Source organism: Desmodus rotundus, chromosome 13, assembly GCF_022682495.2.
Source record: "Desmodus rotundus isolate HL8 chromosome 13, HLdesRot8A.1, whole genome shotgun sequence".
In the NCBI taxonomy this organism is placed as follows: domain Eukaryota; kingdom Metazoa; phylum Chordata; class Mammalia; order Chiroptera; family Phyllostomidae; genus Desmodus; species Desmodus rotundus.
In genome coordinates, this window is record NC_071399.1 from 26,944,715 (window position 1) to 26,964,652 (window position 19,938).

The window sequence follows — 19,938 nt, forward strand, 5'->3', positions numbered from 1 at the left end:
CTCCCCCCTACAAATAAAAATGAGCACACTTGACCACCCAACATCTAGTTTTTGTATCTAAATCCTAAATGATGTTACTCACTAAAAGGGACCAAGACTTTATTTTGTTTTATTTTATTTTTATATTTTATTTTAAAGAAATGGCTGATGCCAGAGAGAAGCGGCCTGAACATCTTACTGTGCCAGAAAGTAAAGACGTGCTCAGAGAATAATGGGGACATATCAGAAAGACACAAACGCCAGCTAGAAAGAGCTCGCACTGGCCAAAGCAAAACTGGGTATTTTGGACATTAAAGTGAATAATAAAAGTAGTGGATTACAGCCCATTGGATGAAGTAGTAAATTTGGCCCACATCGATAAAATAAACGTGTAATCCGAAAGTTTGATGAGGAGCAGGATGTTTGCAGCGGACTAGTTAACGACAAAGAGAGACAGTTGAGGTCGACACCGCAGAAGCCTGGCAAATCGAAGTGACTGTGATCAGCAGTGGGACAGATTGCAGTCCTGTGCCTCTAAAGAGAACAGCGTCACTTCTGTGATATTCCCGTCAAAGATTCATAGTCTGAATTTACTCGCGAGGAAATGTTGATGGCAAACCCAAGTTGAAGAACATTCTACTAAGTAACTGCTCTGCAATTTTTAAAACACATCATAGTCATGAAAGTTAATGGATATAATGTAATAGTGGGGTCTAAATACCAGTTGGAAGTTCTGAGCTTCACTGTAGGAGGATCTGATTAGGCTGGTTATTAGTGTGTCCCTGAGTTAATTATTTAGGTCTTCTTGGGCTGGTTGCTTTCTGCAGGGCAAGCTCTTCAGATCTCCTGCCGGCAAGGTGTAGTCTAGGGTGCATTCCATAGGTCAGGCCAGGGAAGTCTGAGCCTCTCAGCCTCCAGCCAGCAGATCCCGTGTCCACTAAGGCATCCTGTGTCAATTGGGCCTGGTGTCCCCCAGGCCACAGATGTTCTTTGGAAAGTCTCCCCAGTGAATAAAGCTTCATTCTTGGGCCTGGGTGGGGGAGGCACAGTTACCTAATGAAGTAGAGGCAGGGATCTAGGGATCTAACTGCTCGATAACCCTTCCTTTTCACCAATGCTACTTGTTTTAGCCACTCCTCTCCCCCTTTCCTGGCCTTGGAGTATTCTGTGGTGTGACTTGGATTGGTTCTGTTACCTTTTAACAGGACTTGAATTACCTATCATCTTAACCAACTTCCTGTTTGTGCCTAACTCTTTCAGCCTTCCCCAACATGTTGCTTTGCTAGACTGCTACAGTAAACTACCGCTAGGCAGGTAACTTAGCCAGAGCAAAAATAACTTTCTCTCAGATCTGGAGGCCAGAAGTCCCGGATCAAGGTGTCAGCAGGGCTTGTTTCTTCCGAAGCTTCTCTCCTTGGCTTGCAGATGGTCACCTTCTTCCCGTTGCTCCACCTGGTCTTCCTTCTGTGTGTCTGTCCTAATCTCCTTTTCTTATAAGGACACCAGTCCTCCTGCATTAGGGTCCATCCTAATGAACAAACGGATAGACCCTGTCTCCCAATAGCGAGTCACATCGAAGGTGCTGGGGGTTACTGCTTCAACATACAAACTTTGGAGACACATTTCAGCCCGTAACACCAGGCCTTTTGTAGCCTTAGCACTAAGCTGCTAGTCCCTGCCTGCACTTAAGGTGGCCTGTGCGGTCCCTGTTTCCAGGCCCTAGAGTAGGATGCGGTTAACAGGACATGGCATGTGAATGCTGGAATCTGGTGTTGGTTTTGAGTGAGTTGCGAAGCATTTCTATAGTCTTTCCTTTAGCTTAATCTTCCCTGTCCTGAAGCACCTGCCCAACTCTGACTGAGTAGGAGGCTCTCAGGTCCTCTGACCATCGTGCCGAAATGGATATGAAAAGGAAACGAGGGAGCATGCGACCCTCCTCAGACTCCACTCTCAAGCCCCATCTCCACCTCACCTTCCTCTGACCCTGTTGTTCCCCTCCCAAACCTACTGTATTTCTTTTAATGTTTGCTTGCAGCTTTCTTCTTTCTCTTTATTTTTTGTAGCTAAAAAGAATTATTTTACATCAATGGCATTTTCTGTTTCTCTGACAGTGGGTAATTATAATCAGTAACATGTTGAGAGTGGATAATGCAAGTGCAAATTCATGTAAAATGTAAGAGCGAGATTTTATATGTCCTGTCCATTCTTTTAATCCTCACCCAAGGATATATTTATTGATTTTGGAGAAAGAGGAAGGGAGAGAGAGAGAAACATCGATGTGAGACAGAAACATTGATCAGTTGCCTCCCATATATGCCCTATTCAGGGATCAAAACCACAGCCTAAGTATGTGCCCTGACTGGGAATTGAACCTGCAACCTTGGTGTACAGGATGGTGGTCCAACCACTGAGCTGTCTGGCTGGGGCTCTCCTGTTCGTGTCATGGTCGACTTGCTCTTTCGGGGCAGGCATGTTTTGGTGATCATGTCATTGTAACTTTACCACAGGAAAAGATTTGTGTTATTCCTCCTTAATGAAATGTCTGTGCAGATGGCTCAGAAGTGTGAAGAGTCTTCTTACTTCCGAGTTAGAAGGGACCTTATGATAAATTTAAATAGCATTGTTTATCAAAAGGGAAGCTAATGTCCAAAGGCGAAACATTAGTGTGTGATGGAGTGGAAGTCCCAGCTGGGATTTAAATCTGGATCATCTGACAGTCCATTTGCTAATGTTACTTCATATCCTGTATTTATTAATGATATTTATGTTTCTAAAATGACTGCAATAAAACCAAAGAACATATTTTGTTCAATTAGTAATACAGAAGGAAAAAGTAGTGCTGAATTATATGGGTCTTCTGTTAAGCTATTTCAAATAGGATTTTGCAAAGACCTGCAAAAATCATAAAGATGGGTGTAGATTTATAACCCTTGGCATGAGGAGACGGTACATCAGTGGGGCTCTCAGCTTTAAGAATAATTCTCTTGAGCGGAACACATTTTCTTTCACTAGGCAAGTCAGAGAATGTTAATGCTTTGAGTGGTCCTGAATCACAATTAGGGTCCCCCACAATTTTCATAGTATGGAATACTTATTAGAGTGGAACCCTTTAGTATATTTTACTCCTGGTTAGACCTTCCTCTAAAAGTTTCTCTTTTCCGAGAGTCTGAATATGCTTTGGGCGCTGCTTCCCTTTCAAGCCTCGGCACCAGGGATGCTCTGTGGACCACTATCACCTGGGAACTTTTTAGGAATGCAGAGTCTCTGGCCCAGCCCAGGCCTGCGCAGTCTATATTTTAACAAGATTCCCAGGTGACTCACATATACAGTAAAGTATGGAAAACATTGGTCTAGAGCAGTGGGGCACAGATTTTGGTCTCCAAACCAGCAGCATCAGCATCACCTGCAAAATTGCTAGAAGATGCAAATTCTCAGCCCAAACCTCCCATACCCACGAGTCAGAAACTCTGGGTCAGCCCCCTGCGTGTGTTTTAACAGGCCCTACGGGTGGTTCCAAACTTTGAGGACCGCTCTGGAGCAGTGGCTTTCCAACAGTTTGGATCACGACTCATGGGGAGAAGTACATTTTATGTCATGACCTAATACACACACGAACACACACAAACAGTTTTATAAAACAATGCGTATCTTGCTATGTGCTATTCTGGTCTTTTCAGTTTTATTCTGTTATGTGTGCATGTGTGTAAACTTATGTAAAAATCTGGTCATGACCTGCACAGCTGATACACAAACGACTAACAGGCCACGACCTGCGGTTTGAGGCCCGATGCTCTTGAATAGTCTCTTAATCTTCTGTTGTGCCTCGGCCCCTTCTGTTAGCCTGGTACAGCTCTGGACCTCTCGTCAGAATAATGCTTCTTAAGTGCATACAATAATATACGTGGAGCTGCAAAAGAAACAAACTACGTTGGCTACCAAAATATTTCATGAATTTGTGATGTGGTAATATATTGTGTTTTTTTATTCAATAATAAGGTTTACTGGTGGGTCTGGTAACTACTATCATTGCAAAGTAGCTATGAGTGTAAATGATAGTTCAAAACACCTGCAGTAACTGTATGTGATGTGGGAGTGGCTGTGATTTCTGTTGGTGACAAAGTTAGAGTTACTCATGATAATACTGTGGTTTATTGCATACATTTATATTTGAAAAAAATACTAAGTTTCAGCTTAAGGTGAGTGAAAGTGAAGATGAATTGTTTTTCCCCATCTAACTTAAGAATTCCAGAGTTCTGTTGACAGACCCCCATGGAACTGAGGTTAAAAACCTTTGCTCAAGGGGAACCTTCCTTTAGGGAATACTCCTCAGGCTTTAGGTTGAGACTATACACCAGTAAATTATCTTCCTGAAATTTCTTAAAACTGGTGCTTCGTCAATGGCATCTTTTTCCGCCCCCAGCACTGTAGTAATGGATTTTTCTTTAGAATTTTTTTTTCTCTTTTACTGAGCCATTGGGAAATCACCTGGAAGTCCGAATTCATGCTATTGCTAATTTTCCTTCTCTCTGTCCCCTTTCTTAACCCATGTTCCGAGCTGCTCAAGCCAGGTTCCTGGGAGTCATTCTCTGGGTCGTGGGTTCTGGATTCAGGATACGAATCTGGGATCCACAATTTACTGTCTGTGTAACCTTGGATAAATGGTTTGCCTGCGTGTTGTCTCCTTTTCTCCACCGGTGAGCCCGGGATGTTAGTAGTGCCCACCCAAGAGGATTGTTCTAGGTGTGAAATGAGAGATCCCGTGAATCGCATTAGAACAGCGCCTGGGCTGGAGCAGGTGGTTAGTAATTATTATTTATTATAATTGTCCTTCATTTCTTCCTTTCCTTCATTCCTTAAGTTCACTTTATCAGAACATTAATGTAGATCCTCCCTACAAAATATATTTCAAATTCACCCACTTCTGTTTCCATGGCCATTATCCTGCTCTGAGCTTCCACACGCTCTCTCATTTGGAAACTGCTTCCTCTTGATTCGCTCCAGCCCTTTCCCCCTATAACAATCTTGTAAACTTTTAAAGTATAAATGATCTTTAAAAAATGTTAAGGAACCACTGTTGTTTACAACCCTTTGGGTCTTTGCATCAGACCTTTCCTTGACCTGTAGACCCTGTGTGTTTGGCCCCCGCCTGCCCTCCAGGGTCACAGCCTGCCGTGCTGTGCTGTGCTCAGCCTCACACTTGCCCGTTCGCCCGCTGTTCCGTGGCCCCATTGGCCTTCTCTCAGTTACTAGAGTAGCCTAGTTCTTTCATACTTTGAGGCCGTTGCATGTGACCCTCCTTCTGCTTAGATGGGTGTTTCTGTCCTTCCCCAGCCTCTCATCCTTCTCGGCTCTGTGGGTAAAAGTTCCTCAGAGAGCCTTCCCTACCCTACCTAAATTAGGGCACCGAGTTCCTCTTCTACCAGCCTGAAGCTCCCTAAACACATCAAAAAATTAACATGCTTCTCTATTGGGGAAAAGGATAATTAACGACCTGTGATTATCAAGCATGTAGCTCCAGGAGGAATGTGCACCTTCTCCAGAAAGATAAAGTTTACACATTAGGGACATGAAGTGATTGTAGAGCTATTTCAAGAAATTGCTAATCTCACAGTTGTACAAGGTAGGTCTGATACCGGTATACGAGAAGAAAGAGAGGCCTGCCCACTGAGCCTGTCTGCAGTGGGGTGATGGAGTTCATCGTAACCCAGCCACGGGCCTTCTTACTGCCGCCAGTCGTTTCTGTTCCAAAGGATAGAGAAGGTGTCAGAAAGTTTCCCTTTTTGAGGTGGTTGTCTGGTTGCTGATGAAACCCTTCATCTTCCTCTCTCCCAAAGTGAACGGGATCATCTGCTGCTCAGACATGGGAAGGGAAGATGTCTCATTAAATTAGAGGGTGGGGACCAGTTGGGTAATGTCTGGATCTGAATGAGTCCTTCATGGGACGAGGTCAGCTTCGCGTTTTGGGATTTCTACTTCATTACTTATTTTTAATTAATCCTAGGCTGGAGAAGGGAGGAGCTCCTGATTTTTGTCAGTTGCCTAAAGCCACGAAGAAGAAGGTGGTAGGAATTCAGAGTCACGATGTGAACCACTTTTACAGTCCCCTTCATGGTTTTTCTTTCAAATAAGGGACTTTTAAGAATTCCAGCGGGCACTGGGACAGGCACTCAAATTTAGGACAACTAGTACAAATGGGATACCTGGCTCTTCTATGCCTTGTTTGGCTGAACGGGGTTCCTGATTGAATAAAAACGTGATGGCTTTTGGGGAAAGATTCCTTTTTGTTGGCACACTTCAGCAGACCCCTACCCATGGCAGAAACGTTCCTTCTGTGGGCTGTGGGTCATGGTAATTATTTGGAAAATGATGTGTCTAAATATAATTTTCTCATTGTAAAAAGGTTATGTAAACCTAATTTAAAAAAATTCTACCATAATTTAGCCTTCCAGTCCAGCCAAACTCTTCATATTTTTCTTATCCCCCTACACATGTTCATGTGTTTATCTTTTTAAATACAGGGTTCAGCAGAAGTAATGCCTGCTTGGGTATGGTTGGTAGGGTAATAATATGGGTGTAATGATTTATAGTTTTAATTTGAACATTTCACCTAAAATGTCATATGGTGTGCTTGAGTGTGATATTGTTGTGTTACAGAATTGCATGCTTAGGATTTTGTAGTAAAAGATTTTGTAATAAAAAGGGACCGGACCCTGTACAGCTGTAATCTTGTAGTCATCTTGGCTTCTGATTTCTGTCAGGGTATGTTTTTCTAGTTTCTTTTTTAGTGGCTGCATAGCACTCTATCGAGTCATAGTTACTTAGCCAACATCTTGGCTGGTTTGCCGTGTGATGTATTTTTAATTATACCTTTGTTTTGTTCTGATTTTGCAGGCAGAGACATTTGTTTGGGGTAACAATGCATCAGCACATTCCCAGAGTGTTGCCAAGGCCAAATATGAATTTTTATTTGGCAGATCTGAAGAGAAAACTCCAGATACTAGTAAGTGTGTCCCTACCCTTCCCCTTCAGGTCACAGATATGAAGCCCTACTGAAATTTCAATCTCGGGAACTGAGAATTCTTCAAACTACGAAGCTACTTGAAATCACCTACGAGAATCACATCCTATATTTCTGAATTCTACATCTTAGGAAGACTGTTTTGATGTGTAATTAAAGCAGAAATGTTTCACGGAAGTAGAAAGGCAGCAATGCGGATGAAATGTGGGAGGAAAAGATGAGAAAGGGAATATTAGCATGTGTGGGGAATTGGGAAAGGGACGTTGCATGTGGGCAGGAGGAGCCTGGGCTCTGGGTCAGATTCTTTCTGACTTTGAAGTCCGGCCCTGAACCTTGTCAGGTGTATGACCTGGAGTCAATTATCTAATCTGGTTGTGACTTAGTTTCCTACCTGGAAACTGAGATTATAGTGATACACGCGTCAGAATTCTTTTGAGGACTAAGGAAACTGACAAATGTAAGGATCTCAGGACCGTGCTCTGCTTGTGCTAACTGCTGTAAAAGCGTGTGCTGCTGTTAGCATCATCATCTTCATCATCGTCCTGGGTGTGTCCCTGGCCTTGGAGCTGACATTTGGAAGAACAGACCTGACTTTCTTCACTACCTGAGACTTGATTTCTGTTTTGGGTAGAGAAGGAATCTGACCTAATGTAGTTGTTGTTCAGTTGAAAAAGTCAAATAATAACTATACACTTTTGACATGTTAGGTGGGATTATTTAGTGGACCCCATGATACTTGGGTATATTAAGAATGCAGTGAATATGCAGCCATTTAATAATTCCTTTTACCTTAATAATGAATACTTACTAGATATTTTAATAGTTGGGTACGGTTAATAAAGCTTAAAACAGCTAAGTTACTTTTAAAACATCTTTCTGCCTTTTTAACAGGCCGTAATTTGCTGTTTATCATGTAGCATGAATACCTAACTCTTCTGGGCCCTGGGTTTGGAGCACTTAGTCATCTATTCACTGTTTTCAGAGAGGGAATACTGATTATAGCCACCCCAATACTGTTTAAAACTCCTGGACATAGCCTTCACTTTGAATACCACATTGTGATTTTGTGCTGATTGAGCATTTTTTGGCTTTGATAACACATGATTTTTACTTTGCTTTATAAATCAAATGTCTGCATAGTCGTCTGACTTACTGATGAGTGAGTTTGGTTCATCTTTACTCATAGGTTTTGAGTTGTTTTCCCTGTGTACCTGAGGCAAATCAAAATGATATTTTAAACTTGTTCATTATTTGCCTTGGTAAGAAATGGGTGTTATTACTTGTTCAGTGTGACGTTACTCTGCAGGTGTGAATTTATGCGTGCATTTACTGAACAGATGTATTTAATGGGCATTGACTATGTGCTGGGCACTGTAAGGGCACAAAGAAGTAGAAGCAGTTCTCAACATTTAGCAGCTTATTCTTTGGTCAGGCAGAAATGTGTCTGTAAGTGACTGTAGGAAGGGAAGGATCATTTTCAGCTGTGCAGTGGTGACTTCGTGGAGGAGGGGGAAGTTGAACTTGTTCGTAATAATGAGGATTCTGCTTAATAGTTTTGGGACAGGGCAGGTTATGAGCAAGGGTGTGGTAGCAGAAAATATCAACTGTTTGATGACCACGGAGGGGACCAACCTGGTTGGTTTGTAAAGCCTGTCAGTGAGAGAGAGGTTTAGGAAGATAACCATTACCAAAGGGGCAGAATCTTGCAGGGCCTTCTAAGGCAGGGTAGAGAATTTGCACTTTACCCAGGCATGTAAAAAGGAAGTGCCAAGTTCTGTGTTGGACAGATAAATCAAGGTGGATTGATCAGGAAATTGGAACGGGCAACAGAAGCTGTTTCTTACCATAGGAAGGTAAAAGGCAAGTTTTTATCAATTTTTGGAAAAGTCCTCTTTTCCTGTTTTCACAAATAAATGATGGCATATTTTTATCATTTCAAAAATACCCTTGAAGCTTATTTTTATAGACCATTCATCTGTCATCGGAACACTGCCCAGACTCAGAGGACCGTGAGCAGAGGTAGTAGAGAGAGTAGGATCGTGTTTCCATTTGAATTTGATTGATAGACTTGCCTCTTCCCACCCAGGACTTTTCAAAAGTGGATTAAAGAAGTGACTTTAACAGTCTTAGTGCTCCAGAAACAGCCTGCTGGGAAATGGAGACGCTGGCAGTGACTTCTGAATGCATCTGCAGTGATAGGCAGGGCCTTCGCCTGAGACCAGTGAGGTCAGCGGGGTCATGATCCCCAGTTAGGCCCAAGGAAAGTGTCGCTCCTCTAGGAAGGGAGGCTTAGACTTGACCGCTGAGTGGGGACTTAACGTGGGCTGCAGGTGGGAGGTTCTAGGAAAGACAAGTCAAGGTTGTTTGCAAGCTGTTGCTTATTTCAAGGATCTTGAATCAGTGACCAGTGTTTAATCCCGAGGCTAGGATTCAAAATCTGGATTCTCATTATCTGTTCATCAACATGGCGAAAGGAAAGAGGGGACCATGCTTCTCTGTTTCTCTGCTCTCTGCTCCTCTCTGGGAGCTGTCGCAGTGCTCAGGAGCTGTTCAAGGCCCAGAGTAATAGTCGGTAATTGTCGAGAGGCTCTGGGCTGTCTGTGACATCAGTTGTGCTGTGACTTAATGAGGAAGTGGCGAGTCACTAGTGGTAGGTTCACCTCTTCCCCTCCAATATTCTGGGAGCTGCAAAGCAAAAAAGAGGGGCCGTGGGAGCCTCACCTGGGGCTAACCACCAGGGCCTGTATCCACTAGCAGATGGGCTAGTGCCTCCGGCACTTGCCACTCCCACGCACGCCCTTCCCCTCGGAGCTGCTGCACTTGGTGGCCAGCATGGCTTTTCTGAACTGTTCAGGTGGAGTCCATGGAACAGGGGCGTGGCTTCGTTGTGGGAAAGGACGTCTTTGAAGTGTTCCTAAGGCAGTGTCAAATGGCCAGGTCACCAGTCTCTCTCTCTTGGTCAAAGAGCAGGAGGAAGAAATACTTGAGAGAGCCTCCGAAGAAGACTAAGACTTCCTCAGCTGTAGGGAGAACAAGTGGCTGACCGAGGTGTGTGAGGAAGTGACGAGGCCTCTGGGGAGGATCAACTAACTTCTTATAGTAACTCTAGGAAGTTTACAAAGTCTCACTCCTGTGTTCTCTGTTGACTTTTAAACTTTTTTATTGATTTTTTTTTCTTGAGAGAGGGAGAGAGGCATCAATTTGTCGTTCCCCTTATTTATGCTTTCATTGGTTGATTCTTAGATGTACCCTGAGCGGGAATTGAACCTGCAACCTTGCATCATGCTCTAGCCGACTGAACTAGCCGTCCCGGGTTTGTCTTACCTTTCCTTGTACAGGGCTTACAGCATTTATGTTCTGTTCTGTAACTATAACGAAATCTTTTTTGTGCTTAGTCTCTACAGGTTCACTCAAACCGTTTAAAATCTAGCATCAGATGTACAAGATGCGGCATCCACATAGTGTAGTTGGACCTCAAGTGAAGAAGTAGATCTTGTGTCCCTAACCTCTTCTGCTCAAGGGACAGTCCAGCCAGCCTGAGCAGAGAGGAGAAGGAGCACGGGGAGGACGCAGCAGATGTGTTGTTTGATTGTTGGGTCTTCACTTTATCACTAGGTGTATAACTGTATTATTTGTAACTGCATCTTCATCTTGAGGACATTCTTCTTAGAACCTCTGACAACTTGTTCTAGATTGTGCCGTACGTTTTCTAGGCCTGTGTACCACTGTTCTCCTTGCGCTCTGGCAGAATTCTTTATTGCATTCTGAACTGGATGTACTGCTCCTTGGATTCCACGCTGCATTCTTAGAATTTTTTTTTTTCCTGGAGTGTATCACTTAGTAATATTTTCAGAGAGGTTCTGGGATGGGTAACATTCTTACAGCTTTGTATGTCTGAAAGTGACTGTTTTGTTTTTATGCTTCATTGCTCATCTCTTTGGAATTGAAGGCCAGGTTCAGCTCGTTTCCCTTCAGAACTCCGGAGCATTGTTTTGCTCTCTGTGGGCACCCATTGGCCCGGGACTGCTGCTCGCTCCTCTGTGCACACTCTGCTCCTTCTCTCTGGACACTCTGAAGGGTTCTCTTTACCCAGCCCTCTGACATGTCAGGAGGTGTGACATCTGGAAACATTTGTTCTATTTTTTTTTAATTATTCCCCCTCTATTTTTTCATGGTTCTTCAGAAATTCCTATAGATTGATGTTGGTTCTCCTGGATTAGATTAAGTTTATGTGTCTCTTAATTTTTTTCTCCTGTTTTAAAATATCACCTTCTGCCCTGGCTGGTGTAGCTCAGTGGATTGAGTGCCAGCCTGTGAACCGAAGGGTCACTGGTTCCATTCGCAGTCATGGCACATGCCTGGGTTGCAGGTCAGGTCCCCAGTAGGGGGCATGTGAGAGGCAACCACACATTGATATTCTCTCCCTCTCTTTCTCCCTCCCTTCCCCTCTCTCTAAAAATAAATACATAAAATCTTAAAAAAATAAAATAAAATATCATCTCCTGTTGTTTCTAGGAACATTTTTATTTTGATAATCATATTTATAATTTCAAGAGCTCATTCCTATTCTGTGATCACTCAGTTTTCATCACACTCTGTTTTATGGATTCATTACAGTCTTGAATATCTCTAAAGAATTAATTAGAATTTGTTTTCTAAGTCTACCTTCTGTTTCCGCAGTTCTGCTTCATCCAGTGTCAGTTCTGTTTCATTAAGTCTTGGAAATTCTCTTGAAAGCCACCGCTTTTCCTCAAATGTCTGTTGGAGTTCGTTTTTCCATTCCTATGCATGAATGAAAAACTGAGCTCCCAGATACAGAGAGCTGGGGTTTCTCTGTATGTGTGGACTAGGTGCCCCCAGCAGGCCTCTTCCCTGTATGCGGAGGAGAGCTGAGCAGACTCCGAGTGAGGTCAGGTGAGCTGTGCAGGGGCAGGTGGCTGTGCTGCCTGCTGGATTATACCCAGGCCAAGTGTCTGGTGCCAGCAAGCTTCTGGGTAAGAGAGGAAGAGGGAGGGGGCCAATGTGGGAAGCTGTTCTCTGGATAATTCTTCAGTTAATTACAGTTGACATCTGTTCTTCTTCCCATTCCAGGTATGGACACCTGCCAACTCTGGGCTTTTAGCTTCTCTGTGGCTGTGCTGTTAGGATGACTGAGGCTTTCTGGGTTAGTCTGGGTTGTGACTTCTGCTGTATTTTGTCTGTGGTTATAGTCCTATCCCTTTTAATATGACAGACTCATTAAAATCTCTAGCTTTAATCATGTTTCTCTTTCTGTCAGCACTGTTACGAATTTATTTACTTTTGAAATTTGAAATAGGACTTAGAGGGGGCAAACTTCTGGCCCACTGCCATAGGGACCCAGAAGCCTGAATAATTCTTTATTTTCTTCAGTTTTATTGTAATTGACAAACAACATTGTGTAAGTTTGAGGCGTACAGTGTACTGATTTAATACATGTACCGTATTTTTCGGACTATAAGACATACTCCCCCCCCCCCCCCCCAATTTGGGGTGAAAATGAGGGTGTGTCTTATAGTCTGAATGTAGCTTACCTCGTTCGAGGGGCAGGGGAGGGGGTGGTGGAGCGGGGTTTTTTTCCTATTTTCGTCCTCTGAAACCTAGGTGCGTCTTATGGTCCGGTGTGTCTATGGTCCGAAAAATACGATATAGGTTGTGAAATGATTACCGTATTAAGGTCAGTTAGCATATCCATCACTTCACGGGGTCACCTTTTTTTTTCCTTTTTTTCCTTTTTTTTTTGTGGTGAACACATTTAGAAGATAACATCATTCTGAAGATACCACACAAAAGTCCATTTCTGAGCACATTTGAGACCTACTCTCTTAACAGATTTCAAGTATACAGTACGGTATTTTTAACTCTAGCCAGCATGCTGTACCCCATATCTCCAGACTGTATTCATCTTGTAACTGGAGCTCATACCCTTTGACCAGCACCTCCCTGCTTCCCCCTCTTCCCAGCCCCTGCTAACCACCAGTGTCCTGTGTTTCTTCGAGTGTGTCGTTTTCAGATTCCACGTGTAAGGGAGATCATCTGGTATTTGTCTTTCTCTGTGTCACTTATCTTAACTTAGCATAATGCCCCCAAAGCACATCCGTGCCGTTGCAAATGGCAGCTATTTCCTCTTTCTTATGGCTGAACAATGTTCCGTTATGTAAACACACGCGCACCCCCGCCGATCTTACTTATTCATCCACCTGTCAGTGGACACTTCGGTCCTTTTCACGTCCTGGCTACTGTAAATAATTCTGCAATGAACATGAAGAGGCAGACATCATTTCTGTGTACTGATTTCATTTCCTCTAGATAGGTACCCAGCAGTGAGATTGCTTTTTAATAGCTTTATTGAGATAAATTTATATACGATACAGTTAACCCATGTAGAGTGTAAACATAGGGGTTGTTAGTGTGGTCCCAGAGTTGCACATCCATCGCCACAGTGAACTATAGGGCGTTCTCATCACGCCAGAAAGACAAGCCTGCACTCACTGGCAGTCACTGTCCGTCTCCTCCTTCCACTGGGCAACTGTTAACTTATTTTTGTGCCTATGGGGTTGCTTCTTCTGGACATTTCATATAAATGGAGTCGTGTAGTATGTGGTCTCTGTGACCAGCGTTTTCACTTCCTGTATTGTTTCATCCATGCTGTAGCATGTATCACTACTTTATCCCACAGTAAAAAGTTGTGGGGTAATATTCCTTTATATGGGTAGTCTCCATTTAGTTATCTATTCATCATTTGATGGACATTTGATTGTGTCCACTTTTTGGCTATTATGATCAATTATTGGATCATAGAGTGATTGTATTTTAAACCTTTTGAGGAGCCTCTAAATTGTTTTTCACAGTGGCTGTGCCATTTTACATTCCCACCTGTAGTCTGTGTGGGTTCCTGTGTCTCCACATTCCCACGAACACTTACTGTCATTTTTATTATCAACAGTTATAGCCATCCTAGTGGACCTGAAGTGGTGTCTCCCTTTGGTGACATCTTGATGAAATTATTGCCTAGTCTAAGGTCAAGGCTTACTCCCATAGTTTCTTCTAAGTTTTATAGTTCTGACTCTTACATTTAGGTTTGGGATCCATTTTTGAGTTACTTTTTGCTTATGGTGTGAAGAAGCTGACTAATTCTTAATGATAGAATGTGTTGGGTAAATGTAGAGCCTCTTATTGATTTGGGTGGACACCTCTCCATACACACAGAATTCCTGGAGAGCAAGATGCAAAAGCAGTAGCTTAGCTGCTCAGCCTTACTCACGCTCCTGCGCTAATCTTGGAAAGGGCCAGAGGACCCAGGAAAGTGAGGAGTCATTGCCTTGGAAAAGTGTGGGTTGGTGTAGAAAACTCCGAGTGTACAAAGCAACAAGGGCATATCCACTACTTCTAGGGCCTTCTGTTCAGTTATTTTCTTGTCTCCACCTCAGATCAAGTTGGTTTATAATTTTATGTCTATCCTTTTAGTAAATGCCCTGTTTTTGGCATATATTTCTTAGTTTGCGCCTTCCTTTCTACTTCCCAGCCTCCTTTCCCCCCACTATGGAAAGCAAAAAAATGATTATACAGTACGATACACAAGTAGATATTAGACTAGCTCACCATTCTTTGGCCTTTATTAAGTTGGCCAGATGTCCTCCGTTATTTTAGCTATTCTGTAGACTCTGCTTGATCAGCAGTAGTTTTTAGTGGTGAGTGCTGGCTTGGCAGAGCGGGCCAGGGAGGGACTGTAAACGTTTCCTCTGGCTGTAGTAAGTCAGTGATTTCACCTAATCCCACCTTGGCTCCCACCTTTGCACGCCAAGCGCCCTCATTGGAACAGCCTGGCGTTTCATATACCGAGACAGCTGAGGAGTGCAAAGATCGGTCTGGAGGGCATGTAGAAAAGCTTATTCCTATTGTCTATTCAGAACATACTGTAATTTTGTCTAGGAGATTCATTATTTTTTGAGCCAGAGTTCACTGTAGTTTTTTTTAAGCAGCTATTGAAAAACCGAGGAGCAGGATTTGACTTTTTTGAGAGTGGGATCAGATCAACTTTGGTACAGCATTGGAACAGCACCTCTCTACTAGAACAGAAAGCTTTTATCTCCGAAAATGTGTGGCACCAAATGTAATTGAGGTCAAAGTTTGTACATGCACTTATTAGCCATTAAGGATTCGTTTTTAAAGATTTTCCTCTTGTGTGTTTTATATGGGAGAGCTAGTCTTCTCTTGACTTACAGAACTCTTTGGGCGCTATTAGGGTGTTCTAGAATATATTTGTGTTCTTGAGTTGGGTCCCTGAGTAAAATTTTGTCTTGTCAGGTGTACAAACTGCTTTAGAAAGTAAGCTTTTAGCAGTGTCTTCCTTCATTATTCCTTAGGTCTACCATATGATCTTCAGTTCCGCTTGTTTTTAGGAGGGAGGTATCTTTTCCCTTTTATTTTGTAAAGCAGAGGTCCCATGAAAGGCGTCTTTCATGTTTTATTTGGTCTAGCCAGTGTGTCGTGAAAAAATTGAGCTAACTTTTAAAAATTGGGAGATTGTGTGTAAAATCCCAGATTTTGAACTTCTGTTGAAAAATCTGGGACCTCAGCACTTTGTGGGCATTATCACTGGTGCAGAACAGCAGCTGGAGCCTTGGGAGCTCAGGTGCCCCCTCCCCCACCCGTTTGCAGTCGGCTCCCCTCCTGTGTTGTCTCCTGCTTTTACATTTATGTTCCTCCCAACACTTGCAGGCGCTTGGGCTTCTGGTCTCTGCTTTAAAGTCATGCTAGCCTGTGACTTTACACTTCCAGTCATGGTTCCCAGTTGTGATTCTCTTTATGCCATGTTTTGCAACCCGGAACAGCACCCACCAAGACTTTGGGAGACCTAGCAATTTTTCTTCTGTCTTTTAAAAAGAGCATCCAAATCGTATAACATTCAGGAGCCACAAAACTGGATCTAAGCCTGCCCGCCAAAGAGTTTATAGACCTTTGAAAAAGAGTAAGATTCTTGGTCCCCGTCCTCTCCAGGGCTGTGCAGTTAGAATCTGTGGTCAGGGGACCCAGCAGGCAAGGACCCAGGCATCTCTCAGTTTCAGGCAGCTCCAGGTGGTGAATGTGATGGACACACAGGCTTAAGAACTACTGTATTTAAAAATTACTTGAGCTGTTTATAAACCGTCTGAGTACTGAAAGGACTCATTGTGGAGTTCTTTAATACCTTTGAACTGTTGTGTGACATTCAGAGCTGACATGCTTGGGTACCACTGCCAGTTGAAGAGCAGTCTGGTGAGAGGATGTCTCTGAAATTGAAATGTAGTGTCAGTAGGAAAACGTGCTTTGATTGTAGAGGAAGAGTGTGCGTTAGTTTTTCAGGAATCTGTGAAGAGGGTCTCATATCTGCGATGGTTGTGCATTCATGTGGAATTTTACCAGCCATTTCTGTTATGCTCGAGTTCATGTGTATATTGACTTTGGAAAGTTTTTGTGTAGGTGGAATCGGGCAGAACTTCTGGAGTCAATGTAACATGAGACAGCAGCACGGGGCAGAAGTAATATCGCAGCCCGATACACGTGCCCCTGTCCTGATTGCTTCCGGACGCTGAATCGTTGTTTTAAAGCAGTGTTTTCGGATATTTTAAAATGTCACAATGATTGGGGGTGAGGGTTGGCTACTGGCTTTACATGGGCAAGGCCAGGGATGCTAGGAGTGCGAGGGTGGTGCTGTGCTGGAAGAGTTATTTCACGTGCTGCTTGTCTTTGTCCACCGGACACTTACGCAGGGGAAATGCATGCTTCCAATAATCTGGACTTAGGATAGAGAAACAAAATTTTTTGCATGATTTTTTCCATTAGTGAGTTTTTAAGGACTATAACTGCCATGTGAGTCCAGGGAAGATGTTATAGTCGTACCCGCTTATCCACAGTGCCCTGTTATCCACAGTGGATACTTTCCATGACCTTCAGAGGATGCCTGAAACCGCAGACATACTGAATCCTGTGTGTACTGTTTTTTCCTACACGTACGTGTCTGTGGCAGTTTGTATAAATTAGGTACAGCCAGAGGTTAACAACAATTACTAATAATGAAAAAGAACATTATAACAATACATTGTAATGAAACTTAATGCGAATGTGGTCTCTCTCAAAATATCTTACCGTACAGTGCTTACCCTTCGTTGTCCTGATGACATGAGATGATAAAATTCCTGTGTGACGAGATAAAGCAGGTGAAGGAGACGTCGTTAACTGGAAAACACACGCGCTGTGATGCCGTCACAACCAATCTGACAACCGAGAGGATGCCTACCCAGTGACTAGTGGGCAGGCAGCGTGTAGAGCGTGGGCACGCTGGTAAAGGACGGTCCACGTCCTGGGCAGCGCGAAGTGGGACAGAGCAGGATTTCGTCGTGCTGCTCAGAACAGCGCACACTTAACACTTAGGGGTTGTGTGTTTCTGGAATTTTCCATTTAATATTTCCAGATCGTTGCTGACTGTGGGTAACTAAAACCACACAGGGGGAAACTGCTGAGGAGGCAGGACTCCTGTACTTTGTTGTGTTTGGAAATTTCCTAAACCTCGTTCACTGTTTCTAAATTCCATGTGCCACAAGACAGTGCTCCTGCTGTTGCGTCATCGACTCAACACACCGGGGTCAGGCTGCACTTGAACCTGGCTTTCGGGGGGGACTCTCCGTTTAAGTACAAGTAGGTATCTGACTGACTTGAGCATTTCGTGTTAGTAAACTGCTGAATGTACCACATATAGTAAATCATTATGTTGATTGTTTTGAATTTTATATTTAGGCAGGTTATGTTATGAATGTCACTTCAGAATAATAAAGGAGGCATTGCCAAATACTTGCCATAAAAGGGTACTTTTGCTCTTAAAGAGTTGAAAGTTGATATTTTAAAGCACATTAGATTGACCTGTGGAAATTTTAAAAACGATTGCTGTGAACCTCCCTTAGAAATACTGATTAATAGTGTTCTCGGAACTTCGAGGAGCTCCGGGACCTTCTCCACTCCGTGGCGTGCTGAGAAAATGATGTTCTCCGTGTGGCACAGCTGGGGTGATGGGGCGGCTGCACAGGCTGCAGGCGACAGTCCCCGGGGCTCTGGCAGCCCCCGCCCTGCCTTGTTGGGAGTGAGTGCAGTACCGGCACATGCCAGGGACGCACACTTGGGTTCTTCTTTCCCATGTGTACGTATATCAGATCATTGCCCTGTGCACTCTAACAGCTTACAATTTTACTTGTCATTTGTACCTCAATATAGTTGAAAAGCAGGCCGATTCTTGACCCTCACCGCAGTAATTCTGATTTTGGCGTGTGATCCAAAAAGCTACTACCGTAGTGAGCACCCTGGTGACTCAGAGCCAGGCAGTTCTTGGACAGCACTGAGCAGTCAGCCCTTCTCCTCGGGGTCATGGGCAGGGACCACATGGTGTCTGACAGAGACGTTCAACCAGGAAAGGTCAGGCTCCTTCCTAAGGGTGGGTGAGGTAATGTTAAGAGATTTCTGAGATAGAGTGGAGGCTTGCAACTCCTGCTTGGTTGGGTTTTCTCTTCACGGAGGGAGAGCTGTTGTCTTGTTGGTATTGGTAGAGGAAACGCTGCTGAAAAACTGAAGCTCAAGAAGAGCTCACCTTGCTCCTGTTACATGAACTTGACCTCTGACGGATTCTGTCCTAAGAAGCTGAGCACATTTACAGTTAAGGTATAGATCCACACTCTAGGTATTCTTTGAAAATCATGAAGAAAGAGACAAGTGCTAAAAAATTTTGAGAGGCAAAACCTAGTTTTAGAAAGGAGAATAAAGCCGATTGTAGAGACTGGTGAGTTTAAGATCATCGTCAGCCACATTCGACAGGATTATTGCAAGTGTGGGAGAGTAGGGAGTCCGCCCCAGGTATGAGCTGGCACTGAGCTCTAAAGGAGAGACGGTGGCAACCAGAGGCTGAAGTGGAAGATGCCCAACAGGATGGGGGTGGCGTACTTGGAGGGTGGAGGGAGTGTGACAGGTTAGTGGACTGGAAGCTGTCTGGGATGGCTGGAAACCCACACATCACTAACATTATTAACTTTCCCTAAACGGATGTTATTGGAACACTGTTGGTAAACGCTCCTGGACTGGAAACAGGCCCGGGCAAAGAATCCAGAGGCCCAGGTTTTCATTTATGTCAGGTATCAGATGCCAAAAGCTTCCTTCAGGACAAGTGAAGGCACTCCTGGGGGTGTTTGCTTTTTCAGGATTCAGGGAGATCAATAGTTGCTGGGCTGGAGATGGACAGCTAAAGCACTCAGTCTGACTGTGGAGTCTGGTTGGGGAAGCAGCCAAGTAATGTGATGATTCCAGCACGATACGATGCCTGCAGTAGTGGATGGGAGGGTAGGGAGCTTTGGGAGGCTACTGAAGGCACAGCTAAGTTAGGCAGGAGGGAAGGCTTCCTGGAAGAGGTGATGACCTGAGCAGCATTTTCAAGGGTAAGGTGGATGGGTGCTAGGAAGCGGCAGGTAAAGATGTGGTGCCATGAAAACCATGGCTTGTTCTGAGCAGCTGGTGTCACCGGGACAGGAATGAGGGAGGAGGGTCAAGCCAGGCAGGGGCCAGATTGCTGTCTTATATGCCATGCTAAGGAGTACGCATTTTAGTGATTTAAAAAATAATAATAAGTTGACTCCACGTTTGGGATTTAGGAAATCAGTCTGGAAGCAGGGTGAAGTTCCAGAAAATGAGATTGGAGGCAGTGTACCTTGTTGGGAAGGTACACACACACAGCAGTGATTTAAACAAAATAAAAGTTCCCTCTTTCCTTCCCTGGAAGGAGTCCCGGTGATTCCGAGCTCAGCGGTGGCCCCGCGGTGCTGGGCAGTCCTGCCCCTCTGGGCAGTGTGGTCTGCCGGCCTCTGACCGTTTCTCCTCCTCTGGTCTTTCTGCTGGGGCTCTGGCCA

The 19,938-nt window shown here is 44.0% G+C and overlaps 1 protein-coding gene across 3 annotated transcripts in view; it reads left to right on the forward strand.

The window, feature by feature from the left end:
• Positions 1–19,938, forward strand: part of PSD3 (pleckstrin and Sec7 domain containing 3) — a 535,098-nt gene that overhangs the window by 202,415 nt on the left and 312,745 nt on the right. For all 3 annotated transcript variants that reach the window (XM_053916640.2, XM_053916638.1, XM_053916639.2), the window contains one exon: positions 6,871–6,979. In XM_053916640.2, coding sequence (XP_053772615.1) covers positions 6,871–6,979 — 109 coding nt within the window. The remainder of the gene's footprint in view (positions 1–6,870; positions 6,980–19,938) is intronic.